The 26,883-nt window shown below is 43.9% G+C and overlaps 1 protein-coding gene across 4 annotated transcripts; it reads right to left on the bottom strand.

The window, feature by feature from the left end:
- Positions 1 to 342: 342 nt before the first annotated feature.
- zbtb7a (zinc finger and BTB domain containing 7a) lies at positions 343 to 25,528 on the bottom strand. 4 transcript variants are annotated; one of them, XM_085151248.1, is made up of 4 exons: positions 25,251 to 25,528; positions 11,862 to 12,425; positions 10,149 to 11,032; positions 343 to 8,094 (listed from the first exon to the last, which is right to left on the bottom strand). In XM_085151248.1, the coding sequence occupies exons 2-4, from the start codon at positions 12,345 to 12,347 to the stop codon at positions 7,659 to 7,661; spliced, it is 1,806 nt and encodes a 601-aa protein (XP_085007374.1). In that variant the 5' UTR covers positions 12,348 to 12,425; positions 25,251 to 25,528; the 3' UTR covers positions 343 to 7,658. The 4 variants fall into 4 exon arrangements, with proteins under 4 accessions (XP_085007374.1, XP_085007371.1, XP_085007372.1 ...); XM_085151245.1 differs by lacking the exon at positions 25,251 to 25,528 and adding an exon at positions 21,259 to 21,439; XM_085151246.1 differs by lacking the exon at positions 25,251 to 25,528 and adding an exon at positions 20,038 to 20,202.
- Positions 25,529 to 26,883: the final 1,355 nt, after the last annotated feature.

The following is a 26,883-nucleotide window of genomic DNA, read 5'->3' as shown; positions in this document are numbered from 1 at the left end:
CTTTAAACCAGACAACCAGATGCCAGACATTTTTGGATATATTTAAAAAAAAAAGAAAAAAGAAAAAGAAGAAGAACAGAACAAATAAAAGACACAAAATGGAATTATATGGTTTAGACTGTGGATTTAGTGGTCTCATGTACAATTTCTTTGTGTTGCCAAAAAAGTGCAAATTCTCTGAAGAAAAAAAAAAAAAAATCACCTATATTTCACCCTGCAGCTTCCAACAGATACACACTGACAGATTTCTTAGCAATGAGCAGAAAAACAAAAGAGGTTATGGAATAAAAAATCCACACTGAATCATGTAGAGAAAAACATCTGCTGCACTCTGAATATGTCTATTTATATGTTCTCGTCACTGTCACTGGAGTTAATGGTAGAAGTGAGCAGGTATTCCACCTCTGGGATAAATTTGTGATACACAAGAGTGATGCATGTGCCCAGCAACAGGAATGAAACAAAAAAAACAAACAAAAAACAGCGCGCGCACACACACACACACACACACACACACACACACACACACACACACACACACACACACACACACACACACACACACACAGAGACACATGTGGAGCAGCTGTTTTCTGCTTCGTGTGATTCAGTGTAGATTTTCACTGAAATGTCCAGATTTGAGAACTGGGTCACTTTAAAATGTACATCAGAAAAGAAAAAAAAACAACTCTATAAAGAATTATAGTAATCACAGTTAAACTCAATCTATAAATAGTAGCCTATTTGTCTTCTCTCCCACGTTAAACCATTTACTGAACTATAAATTTAATGAATGCTTATTATGATCGATAGTATTCTTTCCGCTCTACTGCAGTAATCTTGATTCGTCGTAGATGTTAAGGCCAAAACGTACGTCTGTAAGGATCTGAGAATGGAAATGACGGTTATTTGACCATTTCGTCCTGTTTTTCATAATCATTTACGCTTAATATGGATACCAGATCCAACCTTTACCAACAGACAAAGAGATTCTGCAGTAGATACGACACTGCATGTTTAACATTCAGCACAGCGAGCCTTCTCAGAAAGCTTTGCAACTGTCATACACGTTTCTGTTTCAATAAAGAGTCTCCAGAAATTTAATCAAATCACCTTTCTCCCCAAAAGATCCCAGACAGCGAACAGAGAGCAGGTGGGGGGGGGAGGTTTGTCCCGTACCCCCGCCACCATCACCAATGCGTGACTATGCAACAAGCTGCAAAACAGGTACATATAACAGAGATGTGTTTGTTTGTGATGAGGCGACAGCCATCTTCATTGTAGATACCAAATCTTCAAGTTTTTCTTGTTTTTTTTTTCTTATATAGTTTTTGCATTTAAATAATCAGTTGCATTGCGAAAACAAAAAGACAGGGACAAAATAACCAAAACAATATTGATAAGGATAAAATAAAAGCACACAATTTCAGGATGGCCTTTCGCAAAGTGCTTTTGTTACAATCGCAGAAGCTGATAAAAGGCAGCTTGATAGTGCTACACTGGGGGCCTTTTAAACTATCTGTCTACATGTCTGTCTGTCACATAGTAGTGGGATAAAGAGGCTAGACAGACGGACAGAAACAGCCATCTGCAAAATGTCTAAAACTTCCTTGTCCCTCCTCAGACGCACGACCTTGCTAAAAAGTGGGAATCACAGTATGAAGTTATGGAATGTATCCCAAACTGGTTTACGTTACCAACAAGTGAAAATGTCTCCTCTTCCATACCTCATCCACACCTCCCTCCCTTGCCAATCCCCCTGCTGAGGGCGTGTGATCTTTGATCAAAAGCCAGTCGGCAGCAAAGATGTTGACTACGAGTCCACAGAGAGGGAGAGCGATGGGAGAAGAAAGTGAGAGAACACGCAAACCCCCCTCCCCTGTGCTTTTCCAACCCCATCTCTTTTCAAGCACGCTACAGTCCGACTAATAAGACTGAATCCCAAGTGGCTTCCTTCCCTCCAACTAACAATTCACTGGATCAATATTAGATGGAGAAACAGGTTGGTCGCATCCACTTTACAAGGAGGGAACTGTTCATGCCAGTACCTTTCTGGGAACTATTATGGTAAATATTTGTATGACGAAGAAAGAAAAGACAGAACAAGAACACAGAGTTTGATTAAACATATGATCAACTGAGCAGGAAACTGAAACCCAATGCATAGCAGTGAATTTTCCACCTGAGTAGTACTTACATAGAGACAAAAGAGATATGCAACATTCTGATGGTTGCAGTTCCCCAATGTGAACTCTGCGGTGACCTCTTTTGTGTTACGTTTCTTAGGCCACGTATTTCCCATCAGCGTAGAGGACCAACACTGAACAGTTACCTGGGCTTCCTGCTCTCATCCCTGAAAACAACATTCAGCCCTCTCCTACCACTTGGATTTGCTCCTCCCTGTATGCCAACCTTTGTATCTCCAGAGACAGAGAAAGACTCCAAGTGCAAACTGTCCCCGCTTGGCTGAGAGCAGCCAACAGACAGCAGCCTGCCTCTCTGAAGGACCCAGGGCTGTCTGTGTAAGTGCCAGAGCCACGCTGTGCATACTGCCGTACTGCATATGCTGCGCTCAGCTTGCCCTGCTTCGACAGCCTGATGGAAAACGTGCAAAAAAATAAATCAGGTGTGCAGCAAAATGACGAAGCAAAGCAAACAGCCCCCTTTCTGCTGCCACGAGTCGCCATATCACCATATTAACAGTCACCCCATCGTGCTTTGTTTGATTTTTGCAGTTATCGTGCTTGTTATTGTCTTTGTTTTATGGCCTTCTCAGATAGATTTACAAAAAGTCTTTGATAATAGCACAGAAAAAAAAATAACATTTCAAGGTCCATTTGAAAGAAAAGGATAAAACAAAACAAAACACAGTTGCAATGAAGTTCTGAGACTGTCTTGGTGCAGCCTGTGTCAGAGTAACCTTGGCCTGGGGCTGAGGCTGGGGACACACCAGCTGTGGAGCCACGGAGGCAGAGAGAGACACTAATATATCAGTTCATTCAGTACTAACTATCGTTTTAGTACGAGCCAATCAGTTTTCAAAATTTGGTTTCAATGTTACAAGAAAAGTGTTTAAATGGTAAAAAAAAAAAAAAAAAAAAAAGTTGTTTTTTTTTTAAAGTTTTTTTTATTCCTGTCCACATAAGGCACACTGTGGCCCTTGTGTCTGCACAATCCACCTGGTGGGAGTGAGCCTCAGCCCCACGCTGCATGACATTACTGTCTGAAAACACACACACCACCATGAGCTCAGCACTGCCCAGTCAAGGCCACAAAGTCACCGTCTGTCTCAACCAGAGAACATTTAAACTCAGCTCAAACAGCAGAAGGTAAATGGAAATCATCCAATTCAGCAGTAACAAAAGTAAGAGTATTTAAAAAACACATCAGATTTTAGGATCGATAATCCGTCAGTGGACTCAACATAAGACAAAAATCTCAGAATGACAAAGGACTGGAATGAGTATCTGTGGCATCGTCAAACATTGCATCTGAGCCATCATCAGGAACGAGTAGGTTTTTTTTGTTTTTTCAGAGAAGATTTGCCTAAATTTTCTATATTTAGATTTTCATGTATAAAGAGCACATATGATTGACTTCTATCAAAAAGACAAAAAAAATAAAATAAAATAAAAATCCCAAATCTCTTTTTAAGAGCCTTCAGATTAAACAGTAAAACTAATAATCAAACATTACATTGGTAGCTTAAAATGCCCAGTGACTTAAATGAAAGCAGTTTTTTTTTCTCCTTTGGTGTTTATTGTTGCTGGACGTCTGTATATTTTGAATATACTATACATGATTATTTCTACGGAGGGGTTGGATGGACTCTTAATGAGACCATTGAGTATTAACCACACTGCTCTGTGCTCATGGAAACTCGCAGGCCTTTCTGAGGTCCCCTGTCCTTTTCCCATAAGCAGGACAAGGACATTTAACATTAGTGCAAACTTTTGCTCTTTCAGCTAACGCACCACTTCCAGTGCTATCAGGCTTTTATCCATAACCCCACCCAAGCACCCATTAGCCCCACCTTCCTGGCACAACATCCCAAAACCATGACCACACGCACAACACACGCACGCGCACACTCACACTAGCATATACACACCCACACGCACGGCCACGTATAATTATTAGAAAAAAAAAATAGCTGTAGCACAACACGTTATTTTAAGAAAAACGAGTGTAGACAGAAACAAAAGGCTATACATCCTTACACCTCAAATTCTATTTTCCACAAGGATACAAAGAGTGAGAGAAAGCAAACTCAAGTAAGTATACACACATTTCTGCATATGTATTCCAGAGAAGGGCATCTGTGTGTGGCTTAATCAGGGAGGCCCAGCCTGGAAAAATTATAGACATACTTTCAATATCTCTTGTTTACAGTAGACTAAGATGGAGGGCAAAAAACTTTGGTTAATCAACAAACAACATAAGACATTTGGGGAAACATTAAGGTCCAATGAAACATTGTGTTTAAGATGACCCACGGGTCTTGACAGGTAAAACTTCTGCCACGTCAAGATAAGTGGGTTTAGGGAGTCCAAGCCAAGTACCACAATACATGAAGATCACAAGACATTAGACTGCCCCGCTTACATCGGTCTGCCTGCAGGAGTCAAACTGTGCAATAATTAACCCCATCTTTATCATAACGAAACAACAAAAATAGAAACTAACTCTCAAGACCTGGCCAAACCCTGACAATGGCCAACAAGGGTAAACAAAGAGTTATGCAAATCTGCACCAAGAGAGCCGTGAAGTAAACAAGCAACTGTCCAATGTGTTGTTCTACAATATGGTATTTTCGCTTCTGTGGTACCGCGGACCTATTATCACTGCAGTTCCTCCGAGAACACATGTAGTTTTTAGAGTAGCTGGCGAACAGATGGGGTAGACACCAAGTTTGTTTATCCAGCATTGTCCTGAGACCCTTCAGCCTGCCAGCCAGCAATGCATGCTTGTGCACATGCGTGCAAAAAATTTTTAAAAAAAAAAATGCATGTATGCACGCACACAGCGTTCTATCCACTTGTCTACCTCCTCCTTCTATCCCCTTACTTTACATTAAGACGAAAAAAAAAAAAAATCACTAGATTTTTTACAACTAAATTCAAGTGCATTCAGTTACATGGATTGATTTACTCTTTTTTTGTGTGTGTGGACCTGCCTGGCTTCTCTTGTAGAGATCGACACTCGTCTCCTCTTTTCTTTTTTGGCAGCTTGTTGTCAAAACCTGAACGAAACCAGCGAAGGAGCTCGACTTCACCATCACGCACTGAAGGAAAAGGCTGATCTCATTTGCAACTGGTTTGTTTCAAAGTACCCGTTTCGTTGACCAAAGTGCCCTCCTCAGTAACAAAGTGCAATCATGACCTGCCTCTTCCCATCCAACGTGCAAAAGGACTGATAGTTGAAAAAAAAGCACTACTGCAGAAATTACAGGGTGGGCTGGGGGAGGGGGGGGGCACTCTACATCACATGCATGTTCTCTTAACGCAAAAGGCTCAATGTGCTCGTATGGAAACTAAAGTTGGATTCTGGAGTTTATTATTGTTTAAGACGGACAAATCCAAACGTATGGAGTCGCTGACAATATTCAAACACATATGTCAGCTCTGGTGTTTTCCCCTTCTCTACAGGATACCTGGACCCAGTGAGCATGTGTGTGTGTTAGCGAGACAAAGTGTATTGAGGCTGGCAGCTCAGGGTGCATGTTTGAACAGGCTGTGGCTGACTCACACACGCTGATGATGTGGCCAGAGGGACCCTGGCTGCCACGCACACACACACGCACGCAAACACAGTCACACACTAAACTGCCAGCACCAGGCGTCCTCCCCACAGTAACACCAGGCTCTAATATAATAATATCCCCTCCAGCCTGGTTCGGGGGCATTAGAGGACTACAGAGGGAGAGGGAGCGAGAGAAAAGGCCTGATTTGATCCCCTCCTGCCTGGAAACGTGGCTGAGCTGGGGGAGATTATTTTTTGGAATGCAACAGACATTGCGAGATCCCCCTCCCCTTCCCTCGATCCCCTCCCCCATCAACCAGCTGCAGCTGCGCTCCTATTTGGCCTCCCAACTTGGACAGGTATTTATTGCTCTCTTCATCATACAGGTTGCCTTACGGTTGTGTGGTCCCCAGGGCAAAAAGATTGGAATAAGCATAAACCTCACACATCAGCCCGCTTCCTTTAAATATTACCTCCCCCTCAGTTGGATATCTTTAGTAAAGCTGTGCAAACATAGAAAAAAAGGTGCTCGTCTATCTCTTCGTACTCTTTGTCACTCTCTCACTCAGGCTCCTTTAACCTGCGGTTGGTTAAGTGCTACCCGCGCCTTGTCACACAAGGACAGAATCCGAAAAACTGCAAAAAGTTAAGCACATTCATTCAATCGACCCCCTCGTCCTTTGGGCAGGAACTTTACATATCAAGTGTTAAGTTTAGGACAAATGGGTGAATCAATGCTTTTTTTTTCTTTTCCTCTCTCATCGAACATTCATACAGTTTGTTTTGTTCACCCACAAGCTTCACTCTCTGAGAAATATGACATCAAGCCTACGAGGAAAAGAAATGTGATTGGTAACTACAACTCAGCATTAAGAGGGGCCAATGTCATATCACCACCTGCTGTATATACATGTATACAATAATAAAGTGTCAAGTACCCAAAGCAGTCAAAAAAAAATAAAATGTTGAGAAACAAAAATTAAGACAAAATCAAAAGGGCGAACAAACATATTGACACCGCAGGGCTGTGAGGGATAAGAGGCCACGTAGTAAAGCCAACACGTACATTGACAATGGTAGTGCTTCAGAAACACAAACCCTCCACCCCTCGTATTCCCGAGTCCTGCAATTGGCGAGCCCCCATTAAAGTGGATTTGACTCAAAGTGAATTTGCTTTTCAGTAAGACAAGCCATAGATTCTTAAAATGCATTTTAGAGAGTAAGTAACACTTCAATCAAACCCCTGCCTCATTCTTTCTGGAACATTTAGAGAAGAAAAACTGTTGCATCAAAACTGTGGCGAGTTTTCCTTGCATATGCCATATTGTGGCAATGGTGTTTCTATGGTAACTGTACATTTCAGACCTGCAAAGAATAGAAAAAGAGTTGTTTTCATTGGGAGGATTTGTCCTCGCTTCACCCGTACAGCAGCCAGAAGGTGCTTGACAGACACCTTTCTTAGAGCTTGAAGGCTGTGAGGACAAAACCAATAAAAATCTAAATCAACTGCATAGTTGCTCAGAGTTCCTTTGTATTTATCATACATTTGCCTAAGCACATATGCCACATATGTATAAAAACCCTATTATTACAAAGAAAGAAATGACCCAGAAAGTGGACGTGATGGGTGCATGATTTGAAGCGTTCTTTGCTCTTTAACAAATAAACCAACTTAAGTGCCTGCAATTCTACGCCGTGTCCTAAGTAATAGGAGAAAGAAATATAAAGATTAGATTTTTGTGACACCCTGATTTGGTTTATAGAGGAATAGTTAGTTGTTTGTTGTAGTTTTTTTTTTTTTGTAGTTTTTTTTAAATTGCCTTTGCATCTTTTACTCCTGTCTGTTCATTGGCCTGTCTCACAGGCGGTGCAGAGTGACTATGGTGTCCAGCAGTGTCCTTGTCTTCCCTGCAGTCTCAGGGCCCTGCCTCCCCTGCTAGCTCCTGCAGCTGAGGACTGTGTGCGTGTGCTCCAGCAGCAACCTCCACCTCCGCTGCCGAGGTCGACTCCGATCGCCGCCTTCCCCTGATGGTATGAGACCCGGGGCCGGTGTCGGATCCGGGGCTAAGCAGGCCCACGGGGGCCTCGAGGAGCCCTGGCTCTCTCACGCGAGGTTTCCGGCCTCGACGGGAGGGGATGCCGTTGCAGCCGTCCTTCTTGAGGTGGCGGTGCAGGTGATCTGAGCGCACAAAAGTCTTAAAGCAGCTCGAGCACTGATAGGGGCGCAGGCCGGTGTGTACACGCATGTGGTTCTTCAGGTCGTAGTTGTGAGCAAAGGCAGCTCCACATTGTGTACACAGGTAAGGCTTCTCTCCTGTATGCTTCCGCATATGAACCTTGAGCTTGTCCTGCCTGAGAGGGAGAAAAATAAACATGGTCGAGTAAGAATACAAAGGCAAAAAATCTGCTGCACTAGAAGATTGGTTCACACCCATTTGAATGCACTTAGTGCACACAGCCAACTTCAGGTTCTAATCACTCGTGCAATATCACGTACAAATACACAATTAACTCAAACTATATTATTAATTCTCACACGTACAGTGGCCAGCTTTATATGCTTTGGATGGATTTATTTCCCATTTAAGAGCCATCTCCTGGATCTACTCCAGTTCCGTTAAGGTACCCTATCTAACTGACGAGAAGCCATAAACTTAACCTTTTTGTGTAAATGCACGCAAAAGCACTATTGCTAAATGATAACAATATCAGTTTTATGTCAGCGTTTTACGGCTTTTGTTAACATGTATTTGACGACAACACAACAACAATTGACAGATTGCAAAAATGTTTAATGGAGACTTGAATTTCCTCTGCAGCACAACGGTTCCAGGATAATTTGGAAAGAGCTGACATTTATTGTGGAGTAGTACTGTAGTACTGAATGCAGCTCAAGTTTGCAGCATATATTTATCCACAAGAGTCATACTGGGACCGACTTTTGTAGGTGTCGCACATGAGCAAATAAAACGGCTCATGTGGAAAACTTGCTTTCCAAAAAATTGTGAGGTCTACAACACTGCAGTCAAAACAACATACAGCATGACTCTATATCAAAACGCATCTCATAACACGAAACTATTTGACTTTCCAATGACACCACCTACTAAATTTTTATCAGACTTCTTTGGCCTTCATCTGACTCTTGTCCTTCCCTCCCCCCTTTAGCACTTACTATCTCTCCAGCTCCGAGCTCTTAAATCGCCTAACCCTTCTGTACCGAGGGCAGAGGGCTTCTAAACAAACAAGCGTAGTTAAGACAACTGCATCTGAACACATACACACCCACCCACAGGTGTGTGTATGCAAGTGCCAGGTAAGTGGATTAGCTGTCATACAAGGAAACAAATAAACCCACTGCAACTCTCAGAGGTCTGTATACCTGTGCCCTAAATAGAAATGTTAACCAAGAAACGCATGTGTGCACACATACACAAACACACGATGCAGACACATAGTTAGGGTGAAGCATTGGAACAAAGTGGCATACTGACAGAGGTGAATAATTTAAAGGACAGGGGTGATTTATTACTGTGCGATGCACACTCTTAACCCTGTTCAAACAGGATTAAGATTACAGTGCCCCCATCCCACTGCCAATCTGAATTTACGTAAATTTAGATTGGTCTTCCCTACCTGCCAGCAGAGGTTTTGGCTATTTCTAGCCAACTGTATCTATTTCCAGCACAAGTCCACTGATTAATTAATTAAAGGAACGATTTCATGGAAAAGTTAAGACTTAAGTAAGAGGAAAACATGTGCACTCGAGTACCCTTCTGTAGCCTAGTCACATTTATTTGAGCAGGATATGGCAGATTTCATTAGAGAGGTAAGGGAGTGACAGAAAGAGAGAGGAGGGGGTGGCGTAACTACTCTGCCGTGGGCAATAATCAACATAACCAGAGATCAAAAGTTCACATTACTGCATTGGAGCACATAGAGCACCATCCAGCGCCTGTAATCCCCCTCTGTATCAGAGCACAGCACTTTATAGCAGCCTTCCACTAGATAACACTACCATGGCACTGCCTTCTTTTATAGGACCCCTACGTTAAAATTCCAGGACTTTGCTATGAAGGCTGTCACAATAAAACAGACCTTTACAACCCTCCAGCCCCCTCTCTCTGACCTGAAAGATTCTACGTGCCGTTGTTATTAACATTCAGCTTCAATGTTATGTCAGGAAAAATCCTGGTTAGGGCCTAATCACTCCATCTTCACGTAAATACACACGCACACACACAGCTTCACAAGCTGCACTGTCTACTTAATACAAAGCTAAGTTGGTTAGCGCTAATACTCCTGCTCTTGGCTTTGTGTTTCCCCGCTGCTGGCCATTTTGTCAACAGTGTCCAAGACTATTAGCACATGTGACTTGAGGAAGTCTCTTCATTAATTGGGCTTACCTGGTAAAGCGCACTTTGCAGATGGCGCATTCGTAGGGTTTCTCTCCCGTGTGCGTTCTGATGTGACGCGGGAGCTTGCCTGCCCCTTGAATGACCTTGGAGCATATGGGGCACTTCTGGAAGGCCTTGGAGCGCATCTTCCGTTCTCCTCCACCCCCACTGGCTCTCTCTCCAACCCCCCTCTCTGCTCCTACTCTGTCTTGGGCTGTACTGCCTCTTGATAACCAGAGTGATGGCACTCCCTGCGTTACAGCGGATGACGCTGTATCTTCGTGCTGTGTACTGCTAAAATAATTCAAGTAAAATTCCATGTCAGGGTCATCGCCATCTCCCTGGTCCTCACCGGTCGTAGCACGCTCCTTCTGCCTCTCGATGGAGTCCATCATCTGCTGCAGGAGGGCACTTGCTGAACCCCTCTCTGTTATCATCGCCTCCCTACAAGCGTCCTCCGTTTCGGGCTCCTGCCCCAGCCTAGAATTGTGAGGGAGGTAGAAGTGTCCGTTTTGGGACGGAGGGTAGTACGAGGACCCCAGGGTTCCTCCGTTACCCTGCACCGCGTCCCCATCCTCATCTTCATCCTCATCGTCGTCTTCTTCCTCTGGTTCCTGTTTAGGGACCTGGGACAAGGCGAGGGCCAAGGGGGAGTAGTACTCGCTGGGGCCAACAGGGGCCCCGTTGCTGGGGGTGCCCCCGTTACCATGATTAAAGTGCAGGTGTGCGGTGGGCAGGTCCCTGAGCTCCGGCGTGCTGCAGCTGCTGCTCCAATGCGCCCCTCTCTGGAAGTACTCCAGATACTCTCGGGCCCGCACCCGGTTCCCCTGCTCCCTTCCTCCTTTGCCTTTCCCATCCTCATCTTCACCCTCATCTTTTCGCTCACTGCCCGCCTAAAAATAAGAACAAACAAAGTGTTACAAGCTTGTGAAAAAACACACAAATAAAAACATAAAGAGAAGACGGACTAAAGGCAGAGGAGGAAATGCATGTTTAAAATAAATGTTTTAAAATGTTTATCAGATACAATAGGATGATTCGAGCAGACCTGTAGGGTCTGATGCTTTTCAGCATTGACTCGGTATCCTGGATGCAAACAGAGGCGCTCAGTACGCTCATGGGTATTAGTATGAGAAAATGAAAACTAATTGGCAAAGAACATTCATGCCCTGTGTATGTATAAAACGAACAATAACGCAGCACACGATCCTGTGTATGTCTTCGCTCCCGTACTCTATAACTCTTAAAAACACCAGTCTTGAAAAAGGTTGTCACGAGGCTTCAACTTTTGATAAAATGTAACAACAGATGTTAGAAAGCTTCCAATAATGATTTGACATCACGTCATCTTATCTCATGATGTAAAGCATTATCCATGCAGTGCAGCATGTCACAGCTACACTTGATCACGTTGAAGTGTAGTTGCAATGTGCTGTGTCTGTACTCTGTTAAAGAGCATGCTGTCCCTCCATGAATGCTGTTGGCTCAGAATGAGTAAGCGCTGAACTAACCCCACGGCTGTGGGAGTGTGTTTGGCATAGTGAGAGAAACTGATAAAGGCCGTGATATAAGCTTCACTATGCTGAGCATTAATTGAAGTTGATGGCTTAATGACAGGGTGGCCCTTTGACCGTGTGAATGAATCAGTTACTTGGATAAAGTACAGTTCATGCCTAAATTTGAATTGTGACACAAGTTACTTTAGCATTAAAAGTCTCGTACCGGCGGGGAGAGCACTTTGGTGTCCAGCAGGTGTGTACAGACATCCTGGACAGGTGGGATTTCCAGGAGACGTGCAGCAGCAAGGATCTCAGCCACACTGCTGTGACTGACTGTCAGCGTGGCCGTGTAGGCAAAGTCCAGCAAAGCTCCCAGAGCCTCCGCTGCCACAAAGTCGATGTTGTAGATGTTCTGTTGGTCGGCGGCTACCCCTGACATGAAGAGCTTGTGGAAGTAGGTGCTGCAGGACGCCAGGACGGAGCGGTGAGCTGGGAACTCCCGATCCTGGGAAACCAGGAGCACGTCACACAGCAGCCCGCTGAGCCGCTGCTTGTTCAGGCTGCCCAGTATGTCTGCGCTGTGTTCAGGGAAAGGGATCCCCACAGGACCTTCCTCCGCCTCTCCCGCTCCACCTCTCCCTCCTCCACCCCCACTGCTTGCTATCCCCCTGAGCCGCCTTCCGCCCCTCCCGCCGGCTCCTAACGACATCTTCCACCAGCCTGCCGCCGAGCCGCCTAGCACAGCCCCCACCCGTGTATCCGTCCTGTCGTCTGTCCGTCTGCCTATCTGAAGGAGAGTAGAAACAGGTGGAAAAGAAAAAGAGGAAATTAGCAGACAGGTATTACATGGACGCAGAAAGAGAAACAAACATGTATTACCTGAATCAAAAGTTTGCGGAGGCCTTATTTGAAAATTATTTAAATATCAAGCACAAGAATGGAGAGCTCTCAGTTCACAGTACGCAGCTAGTAAAAATACACGCGTAAAGATTTTTAAATATCTTTGGAAAAACTGCAAAAACATCTACAAACTTGGGCCATATCTGGTAGCCCAAAAATTGACAATATTGTCAAATATAAAACTGAATGTACAATTAGGATGCTTCCATTTGAGCTTTGAAGCAACATGTGAATACAGTCAAAACAATTTCATTTCTTAAAAATTGTCATAACCAGCCTAATATGACACCATTTGAATACAGACTTTTTTCTAGCCTATGATCTTCAACCAAATAAACTGTACTGACTTTTCCAGCCGGTTAATACAAATCTCTAATGAGTCACTCATCTTTATTCATTAATTTCTTGGCAGTTCAAAAACTTCTCTGCTGCTTTTTCACACCAACATGTCGACAGTTTCTGTGAAAATACATCAAACCTTCCAAGAACCACATACATCAAAATCTTCATGACATGCTGCTTAAAAATAAAAAGAGCCTGCTATAAACCTGACTGAAACCAAACTTCACCATGAGCATTTCACACTTGCCAAATTTGCTGAACGCTGTAAACAATTTACTTTGTTCAAGCAGATTGGTTACATACTTTGTGCAAAACAGGACTGTTACATATATTTGGTGCAAAGAATTAGTTTCTAATGGTGCTGAATAAACAGTAGCCTGCAACAATTTACATTTGGGTCAACAATTGGGTGAAGATGTTTGGACTGCATCCATGCAGGTGGCTAGGAGCCCATTTCCTTGTATACACGCCCACATCTATGGGAGTGTGCATGCACTTGTGCAAGGAATCAAGTAAGAGGTCGTGGAGGACAGATAGGCAGAGGGCTGTGGGGATCAGAGTGCATGCTGGGAGCTGGGCTGTGCAGGCTATGCTCTCTGTGTCGGTGGAGAGCCAGAGAGGGAAGTGAGAGAGGTGGAGGAAAAGAGGTGGAGGGGAGGGGGGCTGCCAGAGCAGACCCTGTGGAAAAAACTCCACAGGAGGAGGAAGAGGACACGCAACAAGCTGCGAGGGAACGGTATTAAAAAGGGAGGTTGTCAATCCGGTCTGAGCTGGTTACCCCACCCTGTACTGTGTGCCAAGTTTCAGAAAAGGCCTGTCCCCTCGCTCACATGTGGGGGGAGATTAAAATGATCGACTGAAGCCTGCGCAGTGGGAGGGGGGTTTCGGCAGAACAAGCCATCCTTGATTTCTCTATGAACGTACGGGCACACAAAATACTGTAACATCAATAACATATCAAACACACACATACAGACTCCAACCCTTTCCCCCCTTCTCCATCTGCCAGGGAGACCCAGCAGGGGGCAGCGGGTGGTGGTGGGAAGCAGGGATGTGTTGCATGTGCTGCTCTCTACGAGAGCAAGGCATTGAAATGACATTCCTTCAGATCAGAACTTCTGGTGTGTTTGTACACTACACCTCACTAACAAACCTGCCAAACCTGGCTGCATCTCCTCTTTTGTCCCAGTTCACCCATGCTAACCTCTCCTTCTCTCTCCTCTGGAAAAATCTGATGACACACCTGAGATTTGGCAACATGTCACCTTTGTACAAATAAGCAGATGCATGTTTAAGCTTATTATGAGCAACTAAATAGGTCAATGATTTTTTTTTTGTTGCATTAATTACCCAAAAATCTAAAAGCTTCTACATCCAGAGATCACACATAAGACTGATTTACGTATTTACATCGTTGTGCTGTGTTTGATTAGTGCTAAATATGTAATGGCTCTACCATTTCTTTATTATTTGCTGTAATTCTCTCTTAACTCAATTCAGTTTTGATAGGCAGCTGACCAGAAAGCATCTGCAAACACTGCCAACGTCTTTCGCAAAGCTCTGATAGAAGCGGACTGTCAGACATGGCAAGAGCAAATTTTATTATCCAACCCCTCATCTGAATATGTTGAGGGAGGGGAGGGAGATGAGAGCAAAGACAAAGAGAGATGACACGGGAGGGAGAGAGCGAGCACGAGCGCTGTGAGATGGAAGAAAGAGCAAGAGAAAGGGCAACCACATGGCTACCGGTCACGTCCTTCGCAGGTGGAAATAGATCTCTGTGAGCCCATCCAGACCCGAGCCAACCTGCTTTTGTCTAACACAGATCTACAGCACCTGCACTAGACCAGACAAGCTTGTATAGCACGCTATCCCCCGCACATACAAAGCTGACCCTAGGTCACGGCTTTTTGGGGTAAAGACGTTGAGCTGAGAGGAGATAAAGAAAAAAAACAAAAAAACAAAACACACACGCATACATGCGCAAACTTGATTCAGCGCCAATGAAGCACGGAGGCACCACTCCGCATGCAAAAGCCACCTGTCCTCAAATAAACCTACAAAGAGCACTACGAAAGAGGAAACACAGTGCAACAAACCTGATCCTGACACCTCCTCATGGCTTGAAACATTCCTTATCACTAATTCATGCCTGTGGGTGACAAGGCCCACAGCCCGGCACAAAGCAGCGCAGCAGCTGTCCGTGTCCCTGGTGTTCCACTTCCAGGGTAGGGCTTCCTCTCAATGCTCAGTCCATGAGCACCCAGGCCTGCTTTGCAAGTCAAACAAGTCCTTTAAAATAGGACCTACCCATCCCTTCCCCGCCCTCATCACCTTCATTTCATCTGTAATCTGCCCCTTCCCATATATCTGCACACAACGGTCGTTTTTGACTTTCTGTTTTGCTGTTGTTTCGGTTGACTGTGCAGTGACCTATGCATTAAATATCTTTGCCAAGACAGTTGTACCCGATTTTAGTCTCACTCGCAGACAAACACGTTATGACGGGAAGCGCGGGTATTTAGTAAAAGCAGTAGTATTTTGGCCGACACACATCATCTGTGAAACATACCACTCATTCCAAAATACAAAAAAAAACCAAAAAAAAAAAGTCTGCGCAACCTCAGGTGGTTTTTAGATGAGAAAATATATTGCCTAATGCACACAACAACAAAAAAGCAACCGAAAAACAACCGTCAACCAAATTTCACAGCGAATACCACATCAGTATCTGTCTGTTATTCAAAACTTTCAGTTACCTCTTTCTTAAACTTGAAAAACATGAAAGTTTGTAATTGGCTCATAAAAATATTACACAACTCAAAAGTGCTGAGAAATCTGCCTTTAAAAGAGAACAAGCAGAACAAACATGAGTGAATTAAAGAGCCCTTAAACTATAAATGCTAATGGAGCATGTAGCAGCCATGTTTTAAAAGTGAAATGCAGGAAAGTTATTAATTTTATCTGTTTGTAGTCCTAGACTTTTTACAAGAGAACAATTATTTCTCAATTTTACTCGGGTGAAGACTTTATGCATTCACCATCTCATTCGCTATCCAAGTAACTCATTTATTAGAACCCCAAGTGTTTGTATAAAGGACTCGAGGAAACTGCGGCTCCAGAAATGAAAACATGAAAAATCTTTGCATCTGGTTGGCCCTATGGTCCCGTCTATTCTTCCATAACACTTTTTAAAAAAAAAAAAAATCATATCTCTTTCTCCCTTGCCCTTATTTCACAAACTGACTCAACTGTTTTTGCCTCTATGGCAACAACCAAGGGAATCACTTTACTCAGGTCAATAAAGTTCAAGGTGGGACAAAGAGGACATCGCAAGATAACTGGAATGAGGAGGGGGGTGGCAGTTCCTAGGAAAAGTGGATTTTGATCAAGTGCCACAGCTAAGTGACTCATTGCTGCCAGCAGTGGAAGGAAACCTGATTGGTCATATTGGGAGCGAAGCAGGAAGAAAGTAAGCAACTGATAAAACTGAAGCTGCGAGGGCTGGCCTAGGCCTGGCAGCTTTCACTAGAAACTAACCATGGAAGCACTGCCAAAACATCGACACAAAGCCAGTGAAAAGGTGGTGGGTGAGGCAGGGCGTTAAACTTACAAGTTCGCTCATAACTCATGAGCACATGGAGGCCCAGGAATCCGGCTCAGATGTCAATGATAAACTCAAGAGATCTCATTCGGTTACCTGGTATAACCTGTTACAATAAGTGGAAAGGTAACCACCCACAAGTGGGGCAAAGTTTAATTTGAGGAAGCCAGCAGGGGGATTTATGATTTCCTTAAAGAGTGTTCGTGCTGCTGTACAGCTCCAGAAGAGAGACATGTAGCTGCTGTCAATGATGTGCAGAAGCCCTCAAACTGTTCTGAATTTGCATGGTTTCATTTTCCTGACCGTTTGCACTGTAGTACTCAGACCCACAGCCTACTAAACACACAAACAAATAAAAGCATGACACATCGAAATGACTGCTCTCGCAATGCACACAATAACAGAAGTATATTTCTTTTTGCACCTGGACATCTTCTCTTATTAGACAGCATTTTACTTAAAGCATATGTAAATGATGTTCTGATGTAGTTTAAACTCCTGAAGTAGCAGTCTAAATAAAAAGGGACCTTCTTAAATAAAACACTGTTGCATGCACTACAAATCTTGTTCTGTGGTCACTAAATGTAGAAAGAAAATACCACGCTGGTAGATAATCAAATCTTTCAGATTTTTTTTTTACCAGTAAAGCTTTAACTTCAACAATTCTTTAAAGCCAGTTACATTTTTGTGGTTTTGATGACAATTTCGCGCCGCTGATCAGAATTATAACACATGGTAGGGAGACTAGCTTCTCTCAGGCTGCAGCATAATAAAACCACATCCACAGTCTGAGTTCCTTTTAGTGTGAGTAACATGGTTCGACACTGTCATGCTGCCAACCAGGAAGTGTATGAAAATCTAAGACGTGCCTTCAGAAACCGCACTACACCCCTACACTGCGTCGTCCGGCACAACTTGAGCTGGCCAATCGGTCGGTCCGCAGGCCCAACATGCCCCGGCTGCATCGCTCTGTGCATGCGCAGTCCAACGGGGAAAGAGGACTTCCTGTGAGTCTGTTGCAGGCGTGTAACAGAACCCGCTCTGTTATCAGATGACCAGCTCTCTGCTTGCTCGATCTCTCTGTCCCTACTGTCTGACCCCCCCTCCACGTACACACCACCGCCTCCCCCTTCCTCTCATCTGTCGCTCTCATCTCATCATTGCTCCATCTCTGTCTCAGAGTCTGCACTGCATAGTATCCACCACATCACCCACTTCCCCTTTCCACTGCTGAGGAGGCAAAGCAGCGCAGACCAACCCACCCTCCCGAGTATCACCATCCCCTAATGCATCCCACCCATCGTCTCTCTTGTTTCATTGCAAACCGATTCTCTAAATCAACGTGCGGACAGTGTCAGTTTGGTCTCACATCCTCCTTCCTGATCACTTGGCCTTTCTGCTTAATTAAAAATGAGCCTTTGGACTCTGTCCTGCAGTTCTTAATATCAACTTCACAATAAATTAAAGTGTTGACAGAAGCCTACCGCCTTCGACTATTCCATGGTTTTTACTTGATATTGAAAAACCCTCGCTTAACAAAACATTTAACTCCCCAAGTGTGGAAATTCAAGTCTAGCTTCACCCCCCCACTCTGAAAAACATCTCAGCCTTTTACTCTCCCACTCTAATTTGATCAGGTTGTGTTGGCCTCTCCATAATAAATGTCCCAGAAGAGAACAGAAGAAGCCCCTTTACTCCCCCTAGACTTCAGCACAACAACAGAAAAACAACAGAGAGGGGTCTGTCTGTCTAGCCAGGCTGGAAGCTGTGGTATACTAAGCAGCTGACCAGGGGAACCAAACATTAGGGGGAAGTGAAGCTGCATTCACCATGGAGGAGGCTAACCAAACAATATGAACTGGAGATAAATGAGCAAATGCATATAAAAGAGCATGTACAGAGACGGGGCAGAGAAACAGTTTAGCACACAGCACGACAAGAAAATATCAACACGAGTGACACTAGATACTAGAGATTATGCGACCACATGAAAAAAAAAAAGTAAAACTCAACAAACACAATGACTGTTACATGCGATGTACAGTACGCAGCCAACATTTCACTCCGAAACGAACCCTCAAACTGCCACGGCGACATCACGCAACCTGTCTTCTCAGTCTGTCTGAACCTGCTAGTTTTGGGCCATAGTGGTGTAGGCACAAACATACAGGAATATCAAACTGTATTCAGCCTCACCGCCAAATTGATGGGTGGTGTCTTGGACCTGCCCACAGCCACTGAAGTCCCCTGCAATTCCCCTGGAGTCTATTGTTGGTAACACAGACGCACACGCATGCGTGCACACACCCATACAAACACATATGGCGTCCTAATTTAACCTCTTGCTGGAATTCTCTTGAAATAACTATACTTTTTTGACACAGTAGTACCTAAGAAATAACACAGCACAACATCAACGCAACATTTACTGTAACTAATACATACATGCATTTGTTTGTAACACTAGGCTAAATAGAAAATATCGCCTGTCACCTTCTGAGAAACATTCCAACATTCACTTTCCCAGCACTTGGGCGTCTTCGTGTACTGCGCTCTGCTTGTACCCTCTCCGTGCCCACACACTTAAAAAACGGGTTCAGCAAGTATGCAAAGCCAAAAAATATGCATCTGGTTATCAGGCAAAGCAGCCGAGGGTTGCTATGAAGTCTTTAAACCACGAGCCGCAAGAAAGCATTATACGGCAGACAAGATTAGAATCTGCTTTTAACAAGATACTGGTGATGAAGGGGGTGAATGGACTACGCAGAAAACATGTCATGAGATTGACCGTGGTGCAGCTGGCTGAGAAAACCTGAAATCAAGCCACAAGAACATAAGTTCTCCAGGAGAAAGTTTCCAGAGCTTATGTGCTATTTTAATATTGCATGGACTTCGCTGTGACAGCTTCCCCTACAAGCGAAAAATCAGCTGTCACGAGATGTGTCACATATTCTCTTTGTCAGCAAGAAGAGATGCCACTTACTGATGATTCTCAAATAAGCTGTTGCTCACCTGTACCCTGTCAGCGATCAGCGTGGTCGCGCTGCTACAGTCTAGAAAACATCTGATATGGTGGTTTTTGTGGAGTTGGTTTAACAGCCCTAAAGAAGCAGCAGTACAGGATGTGCGACTGTCTTCATCTTTTCACTCTACTAATAATAGCAGCAGAGCAATTTAATCACAGCAGTAGGTAAAAAAACCATTCAAAGAAAAGTGCATCTTAACAGCATAAAAATAACCCCCGTGCACAATGAGCTTAAATGGCCAGAGTTTAAAAAGTTAGCGTGGTGGAAAGGAAAAACTTTGTTTAAACAAGCAGCTATTTCTCTGTGCATAAACTTGCACTCAACAGTGACCTATTTGCCATTCTCTCCTTTATCTGCAAGTGGGTCAAGAACTCTGAACTCTGTCAAGCCCCTTTGCTCTCACCCACAACATGCTATGGCATTTATTTCCTCTGCTTGCCTCTCGTCTCCTTTCAGCGACAGCCTAAAGACCCAGTTTGTGTACGAGTGCGGGTGTGTGTGTGTGTGTATGCCTTTGTGGTGCTTACCAAATAGGCTGAAAATGTTTCCCGAGCCCTATCTGCCTCCCCTGCCTGCCGGCCAGCACTGCTGCCTCCGTCTCTGGGCAGGGCTAGAGCTCCACCAGACAGGAAACTTACGAGTGGCCCTAGTCATACAGGCAAGCCCTTGCCTGATCCCACACAAACAGACACCTACCCCCCACCCACCAGCACCAACACCACCCCACCCCCCCTCTATTTTCAGCCCACAACTCAGCTTTGCATCCCCCACCCTCATTGGCTTGACAGCAGCTCACTCACCACACCTCCTTGTTGGGATAGGCTGGCGGCTGTTCCCTTTCCTGGATGGCCGAGGGCAAGGCACTCTGGGATATAGAGTTCTGCAACTCCGTTTGACCTGGTTTACAGTCCCTGCTGTACACTACGAGTCCCAGCTCCCTCTGCCCTCACCACCCCCACTATCTCCAAGCCTCCTCTAACGTAAGCACTCGGAGCTGAATTATACACTACAGTATGTTGCTAGCAGGCTGCCAGGTATTAAAGTACAGAGCAGCCATGTAGCAGGGCAGAGCTTCGCAGGGGAAAAAAAGCAACAACATTTCAGCCTCAACTGTCAGAGCAGTACTGAAATCTTTCATCAGCTCACGCTACAGTGACATGGCAGACCCCTGAAACCCCTGCCCCAATTTGTGACTTATTCATATGGTGAGCAGTGTACCAGTGCCACTCCAACATGCCCTCCACACACAACTCACACCACACGGAGCCTTTCAATCGCTGCCATCCCCAAAAGTTGTTGCCATTGCTTTTACCTTGTCCGATTGAATTATTTTTGGTTCCTCCTCCTTGTTCACTGCCCCCCCCCCCACCCTCTATCTCTCGCTCTCTATCTCGAGAACCCCCCCTCCCCTCCCCTCCTCTACCACCTCCACCTCCTCTAAGTGCTTCCACCTGCCTGAAAAGTTAATGCCTTGAACACATCCTATAAACTTTATCTCAAGATTCCCCAGAGGTAAAGAGCAGCACAGAGGAAGTACTTTAGAAGGATTTAAAAAAAGAGGAACCTTAACTGGAGACTACTGCTGCGACCCACCTCTCCTCTCCTCTCCTCTCTGGCCAACCCCCCCCACCCTGCTCTCCTCTCTGGCCCCCTCCCTCATTCCTCTCCTCTTCTGCCCTGCTCTCCTCTGTTCGACAGGCCCAGGGCAGACAGAAGGGGGGGGAGATGACAGGGTGTCTTTAGCTCACCTGCGATGGCCGTGGTGGTGCTTGTTGTGGGTTAGCTCAGCCCTCTCCTCTCCTCCTCTCCGGAGCTCTCTCTCCCTCTCACTGTTGTGCAGCTTAAAGCCCCGTATGCGCTAACCAAGCAGCAGCAGATCAACTCAATTCCCTTCCTGGTTTCTGGAGGGCAAAGAGGTCCCTCCCTTTCTCTCTCTCCCTCTCTCTTTCTCTCTCTCTTAAAGAAACAGCATCCCCCCCCCTCGCTCTCTTCTCCCTCCTCCCTCCGTGGAATAAAAGTAAAGTGAAAATCATTTTGCACTAAAACAGTTGACAGTTATCAAAGTAATAAAGTCACTCACATGTAACACCAATCATTAACCCATGGCTTCCCACTCAGCAGTTTCACAGTGAATGTCTTCCAGTGTTCCACTCCATAGACAATCGTGGTTTTTTTTGTGTTTTTTGTGTTGCTTTTTTTTTTTTGGGGGGGGGGGGGGGGGGGGTTAAAATGCTAAACAGTGTTGTAGTAGATTTGATTTGAGTCCGTGTCTGTTCTCACCCGCCTCATCTCTTGCTGCTCCTTTCCTTTTCTCTGTTAGTTGAGTCGCACCCACCCATCCCATTGCCTGAGGTCATGGTGTCCCACCCCAAAAGCAAGTCTTGGCACATTCCAGCACATACACTGGGGGCTGCCAGCAACCCCCCTCTATACACATACACTCTGGCTCTGCACAGTGTTTGTGCATAATACCTGCCAGGCTCCAACAGGTGAGGTATTAGAGAAGACATTTCTAAGTGAAAACGTGTCTTACCCACTGTGGAGAACAGCGAGTTCCCGTGTGTAAATTTATAGTCCGTGTATTTGATGTTGCGCCACTTCCAACCACCCACCGGCACACCCCCTCAGTGAGAGCAAGCCAGCCATTGTACCACTGAGTGGGATGGAGCATAAGATGTATTTGATAATCGTGTTGCACCATGAACCAACCCAGCACACCTCTGAATGCACTTTTAAGCAAGATGTTTAAGCACACACATACAAGACACACTGTACACAATGTTGCTGTTTGTGAACAGTCTTTGAACCACACAGGAGTCCCACAGTGTAGCAGAGCCTGACACTGACTTGGCACTGCACACATGCAGGGGAATTAAGGGCTATTTGGCAGGGTGAGGCAGTGACACACTGTCTGTCTAGAGGGCACTGTTCAGCCAATCTCCACATTAGCACGTGGGAGTTATAGCTCACAAAGTTCACAAAAACATGTGAATTGCAGTATATGAACCTTTGATGTTACCACTTGCTATAATTTCCAAAGCTAAGACAAGAGAATGCAGGTTGACTGGCTGTGGCCAAAGCGAAATGAAAAAACAAACAAACAAAAAACACAAACAAAAACCAAACAGGATATACACATTCACATAAATACATAAAATTTTCACAAGATGCCTTCTATTCAGTTTTGCCCTAATTACCCACAATGAAAATTAGTTGTTCTCAGTCCACAGCCGTCTGAGATGATGTCAGACATTTTTATAGCAATGTCGCCTTTCAGTCCAATATAAACTGGTCCTCCCCAGTGCCAGACACCCCACATCAGATCTGGATTTGTCATTACTGTCTGAATGATGGTTTTGATTATGTCTCAGCAAAAAAAAAAAAGAAGAAGAAGGCAGTTAACAAGAATTCCTGTCCACGGCCTGCCATGATCTTCTTACAAAAGGTCGATATATATTTAGTAAAAGTAAAAGGTTTCTGTGACCACAGGCATAGACTTTTTTGTATAATCTCCAGTTTAGTCTTTAGCACATTTCACATGCAGGTAATAATGCTTAGTTTAATGAAACTGGCACAGACTATTGTGTCTGTAAACATTTTTTCTTCCTGTATATGCAGGCCCCAAAGTACACCATCAGTGTAACTTGTAACTGTGAGTTGCATGTTATTATAGCTTTTGTTCAAAAGGATTTCTAATGTACTAATGAGTGGAGAGAGTGTGTTGAGAGAATGGAAGGAGCACTTTGAGGAGTGCATGAATAAAGAAAATGAGAGAGGGTGGACGACAGATGGAGGAAAGTTAGTGAATCAGGAAGTGCAGAGGATTAGTAAGGAGGGAGTGAGGGCAGCTAAGGCATGAAGAGTGGAAAGGCACTAGGTTCAGATGACATATGTGATGTCTAGAAGAGGGCAGTGGACCTTTTGACACTGTTTAACTCAATCTTAGAGAGTTTGAGCCTGAGGACTGGAGAAGAAGTGCACTGTACTGATTTTCAAGAACAAGACTGATGTGCAGAGCTGTAGTAAATACACAGGGATAAAGCTGATGAGACACATCGTAAAGCTGTGGGAAAGATTTGTTGAATCTAGGTTAAGATGAGAGGTGACGATCAGTGATCAGCAGTATGGCTTCATGCTGAGAAAGAGCCCTACAGATGTGATCTTTATTTTGAGAGTGTTAATGGAGAAGTACAGAGAAAGTCAGAAGGAGCTACACTGTGTCTTTGCGGATCAGAAAAAGCATATAATTGGCTGTTGAGAGAGGAACTGTGGTACTGCACGAGGAAGTCAGGAATGGCAGAGCAGTATGTGAGGGTGGTGCAGGACATGTATGAGGACAGAGACAGCGGTGAGGCGTGAGGTAAGAGTGACAGATGGCGTTAAGGTGGGGGTGGGATTACATTGGGATCTGCTCTGAGCCTCTTCTTGTTTGCAGTGTGGACAGGTTGAGAGATGAGGTCAGACAGGACTCTTCAAATGAGACTGTGATCTGTAGTGAGAGTAGGTAGCATGTGGACGAGAGCCTTCAGAGGTGGAGGTATGCTCTTAGAGAAGAGGAATGAAAGTCAGGAAAAGGAAGACAGAATACCTGAATGAGAGGGAGACAGACGTAACAGTGAAGCTGCAAGGAGCAGATGAGTTTAAATACCTGGGGTCAGCCAACACAAGAGAGGTGAAGCAGAGAGTGCTCCATCGCAAATATAGCAAAAAATATACAACTGGATTAATGTCAGGGGATCTGTCCAGTTAATAGCATTCACTTGTGTCTTTAAAAGAATGGTTACTTAGTTACGGACCAAACAATGCTCTACCAACATTCACCGGGCATGTGTTCATGATCTTTGGTAAAATTTAATAAGGTCTCTAACTTGTTTATTCTGTTCCAGCCCAGTATGGCCACACTGCATTAAAAACACGCAGCGGGTGTTACCAAAATTTTTTCCAATGTGGGTGACCCAGAGGAAATCAGAATATTAGATCAGAAACAAACACAGTACAGAAAAGCAGGATATAAATCATTGCTTGTGTTTTTTTTTAGGCTCATGTGCAGCTATGTGCCTATAACGTGAAAATTGGCAGAGCCAGAAAAGTGATTCATATAAAATAACTGTTTAATCATACACATGTAGTAAATATCTATAGTAAAATATCTAAAGTAAATTTACTCATTATGGGGAATGGGCCTTTTCAAAATTATGCATAATTCTTCATTAACAATGTGGACACCTTTTTTTATTTTTATTACTCATGTAATACTGGGTACGTTGATCTAAAGAAAACGCATAATACATTAAAATATCTAAAATAATAAGTAAATAAAGCTTTAAATTCAATAATATAGAATAAAATGCACATTATCTGCATACCAAATACAGTGGAACAGAAGTAATAGAGCCTGGCTCTGCCGAAGATTCTTCCTGTTAAAAGAGTGTTTTTCCTTCCCACTGACGCCAAGTGCTTGCTCACAGGGGGTCGTCTGATTGTAGGGGTTTTATCTTACAATATAAGGCACATGGAGGCGATTTTTGTTGTGATTTATGGTTATATAAATAGAAACTGAACTGAACAGAACTAGAGCAGCCAAGCGGCGGTGCTCGGCCTCTAAGTTACTTCTGCCTCCGTTTGTTTTATTTTTTATTTTTTTTAGCGTAGCTTCCATCTGCCTCTCAATACTAAAGTAACACTGCCCCAAAAGTTTTTAAAAATTACATAAAAAAAAAATATCAACAATAAAACTTACCGCGCTGAAGTTAGCATTCAGCAGCCTGGATTCCAGTCGCCATTTAGGTGTTAACCATCAAAGTTAGCTAACTAGGCTATCCCTACTCACGGGCACTGTTGCTAGGGTTACCAGCGCTGATGTACGGAATTCTGTCAGCCAATCAGAACAGCTCCACAGGCAATAATTAAGAAATACTAAAGCCATCAAGCCAATCCTACTTACTACCTGCCACTCAAAATTCAGACTATGCACCAAAAGTAAGATTTTGTAAACATGTAGCCAAATTGTATTTTTATTTCATCTTTTTTTAATCCTTAGTTACTAATTTCTTTAAAATTAATGATTAAAAGCTGAAGAAAAAGCTAGCTGCAGTTTGCATATCTTAACTATTCAAATTAAAGGGGCTACACTCACAGGCAGTTTTATTAGACACACCTGTTAATTTCCTCTTTATCTAAACAGCCAATCACATGGCAGCAGCTCAGTGCATTTAGAAAAGAAGTCATAGTTAGGACAACCTGCTGAAGCTCAAACCGAGCACCAGGTTGGAGAAGAAAGACGATTTAACTGACTGAATGTAGCAAGGTGATTTTTCCAGACAGCCTGGTGGTCTGAGTTCTGTAGAAATTGTTGATTTACTGCGATTTCCCACACAACCACCATTTGCAGAGAACGGTCTGAAAAAGAGAAAAGATCCAGTGAGCAGCGATTATATGGGTGAAAACACCTTTTTTTTGACGTCAGAGGAGATAGGCCTGACTACTTAAGCTTATAAGAAAATAAAAGTAACTAATTTCCAAGGTGTGCAGAAGAGAAAACTGTGAACACAAAACTTAGCAGTGCTAGAGCAGCAGAAGACCACACTGGGTGCCACTCTTGTCAGCTGAGAACAGGAAACTGAGGATACAACTGACACAAATTAGGCAACAGAAGAGTGGAAAATGTTGCCTGTTGTGATAACTCTGGATTTCTGCTGCAGCATTTGGATGGTAGAGTCAGAATCCTACCGTTTACAGTTTAGGCTGCTGCTGCTGGTGTAAATGTGTGTGGGGGAGGCGGGGGTCATGACCTGGCACACTTTGAGCCACACTGAAACGCTACAGCCTGACTGACTATTGTTGCCATCCATGTTCAGTGTATTCATCTTGGCTGCTTCCAGCAGGATAACACACCATGTTAAAAATCCCAACACGTTTTTTTGAATGGCATGAGTTCACTGCACGCCATAGCCTCGAAAGTCACAAGGTACCAAGTCAATAACGAACCTTTGGGAATCAGTAGAACACGACTACATGTAAATATATCCCATAATCTAACCCATGTTGAGAATTTGTAGTTTCTTTATTTAAGGCATGTGTGAAATTTAAAAAAGGTCCAACTCAGGATTAGCAATGTGTACCTAAAAAAGTGGCCAGCCAGTGTGGATGCATAATGCAGACTTTAATGTCTGCTATAAATGACAAGGAAATGTTGCAGTACATTCACAAATAGGTTTTATTTTAATCTTTTTTTTTTTTATACATTATAACCATACCCAACACATTTTATATTATAATAAAATGACTCTTGTCATTTACATAAATCAAGGATTTGTGTATTAAGACTGCAAAATAGTACTGTAATTTTTGTATATAGCTTTGTACACATACAG

The sequence above is a fragment of the Neolamprologus multifasciatus genome, chromosome 23, assembly GCF_963576455.1.
Source record: "Neolamprologus multifasciatus chromosome 23, fNeoMul1.2, whole genome shotgun sequence".
Taxonomy (NCBI): domain Eukaryota; kingdom Metazoa; phylum Chordata; class Actinopteri; order Cichliformes; family Cichlidae; genus Neolamprologus; species Neolamprologus multifasciatus.
Note: the sequence above shows the minus strand (reverse complement) of the source record. Positions and strands in the feature narration are given on the sequence as shown.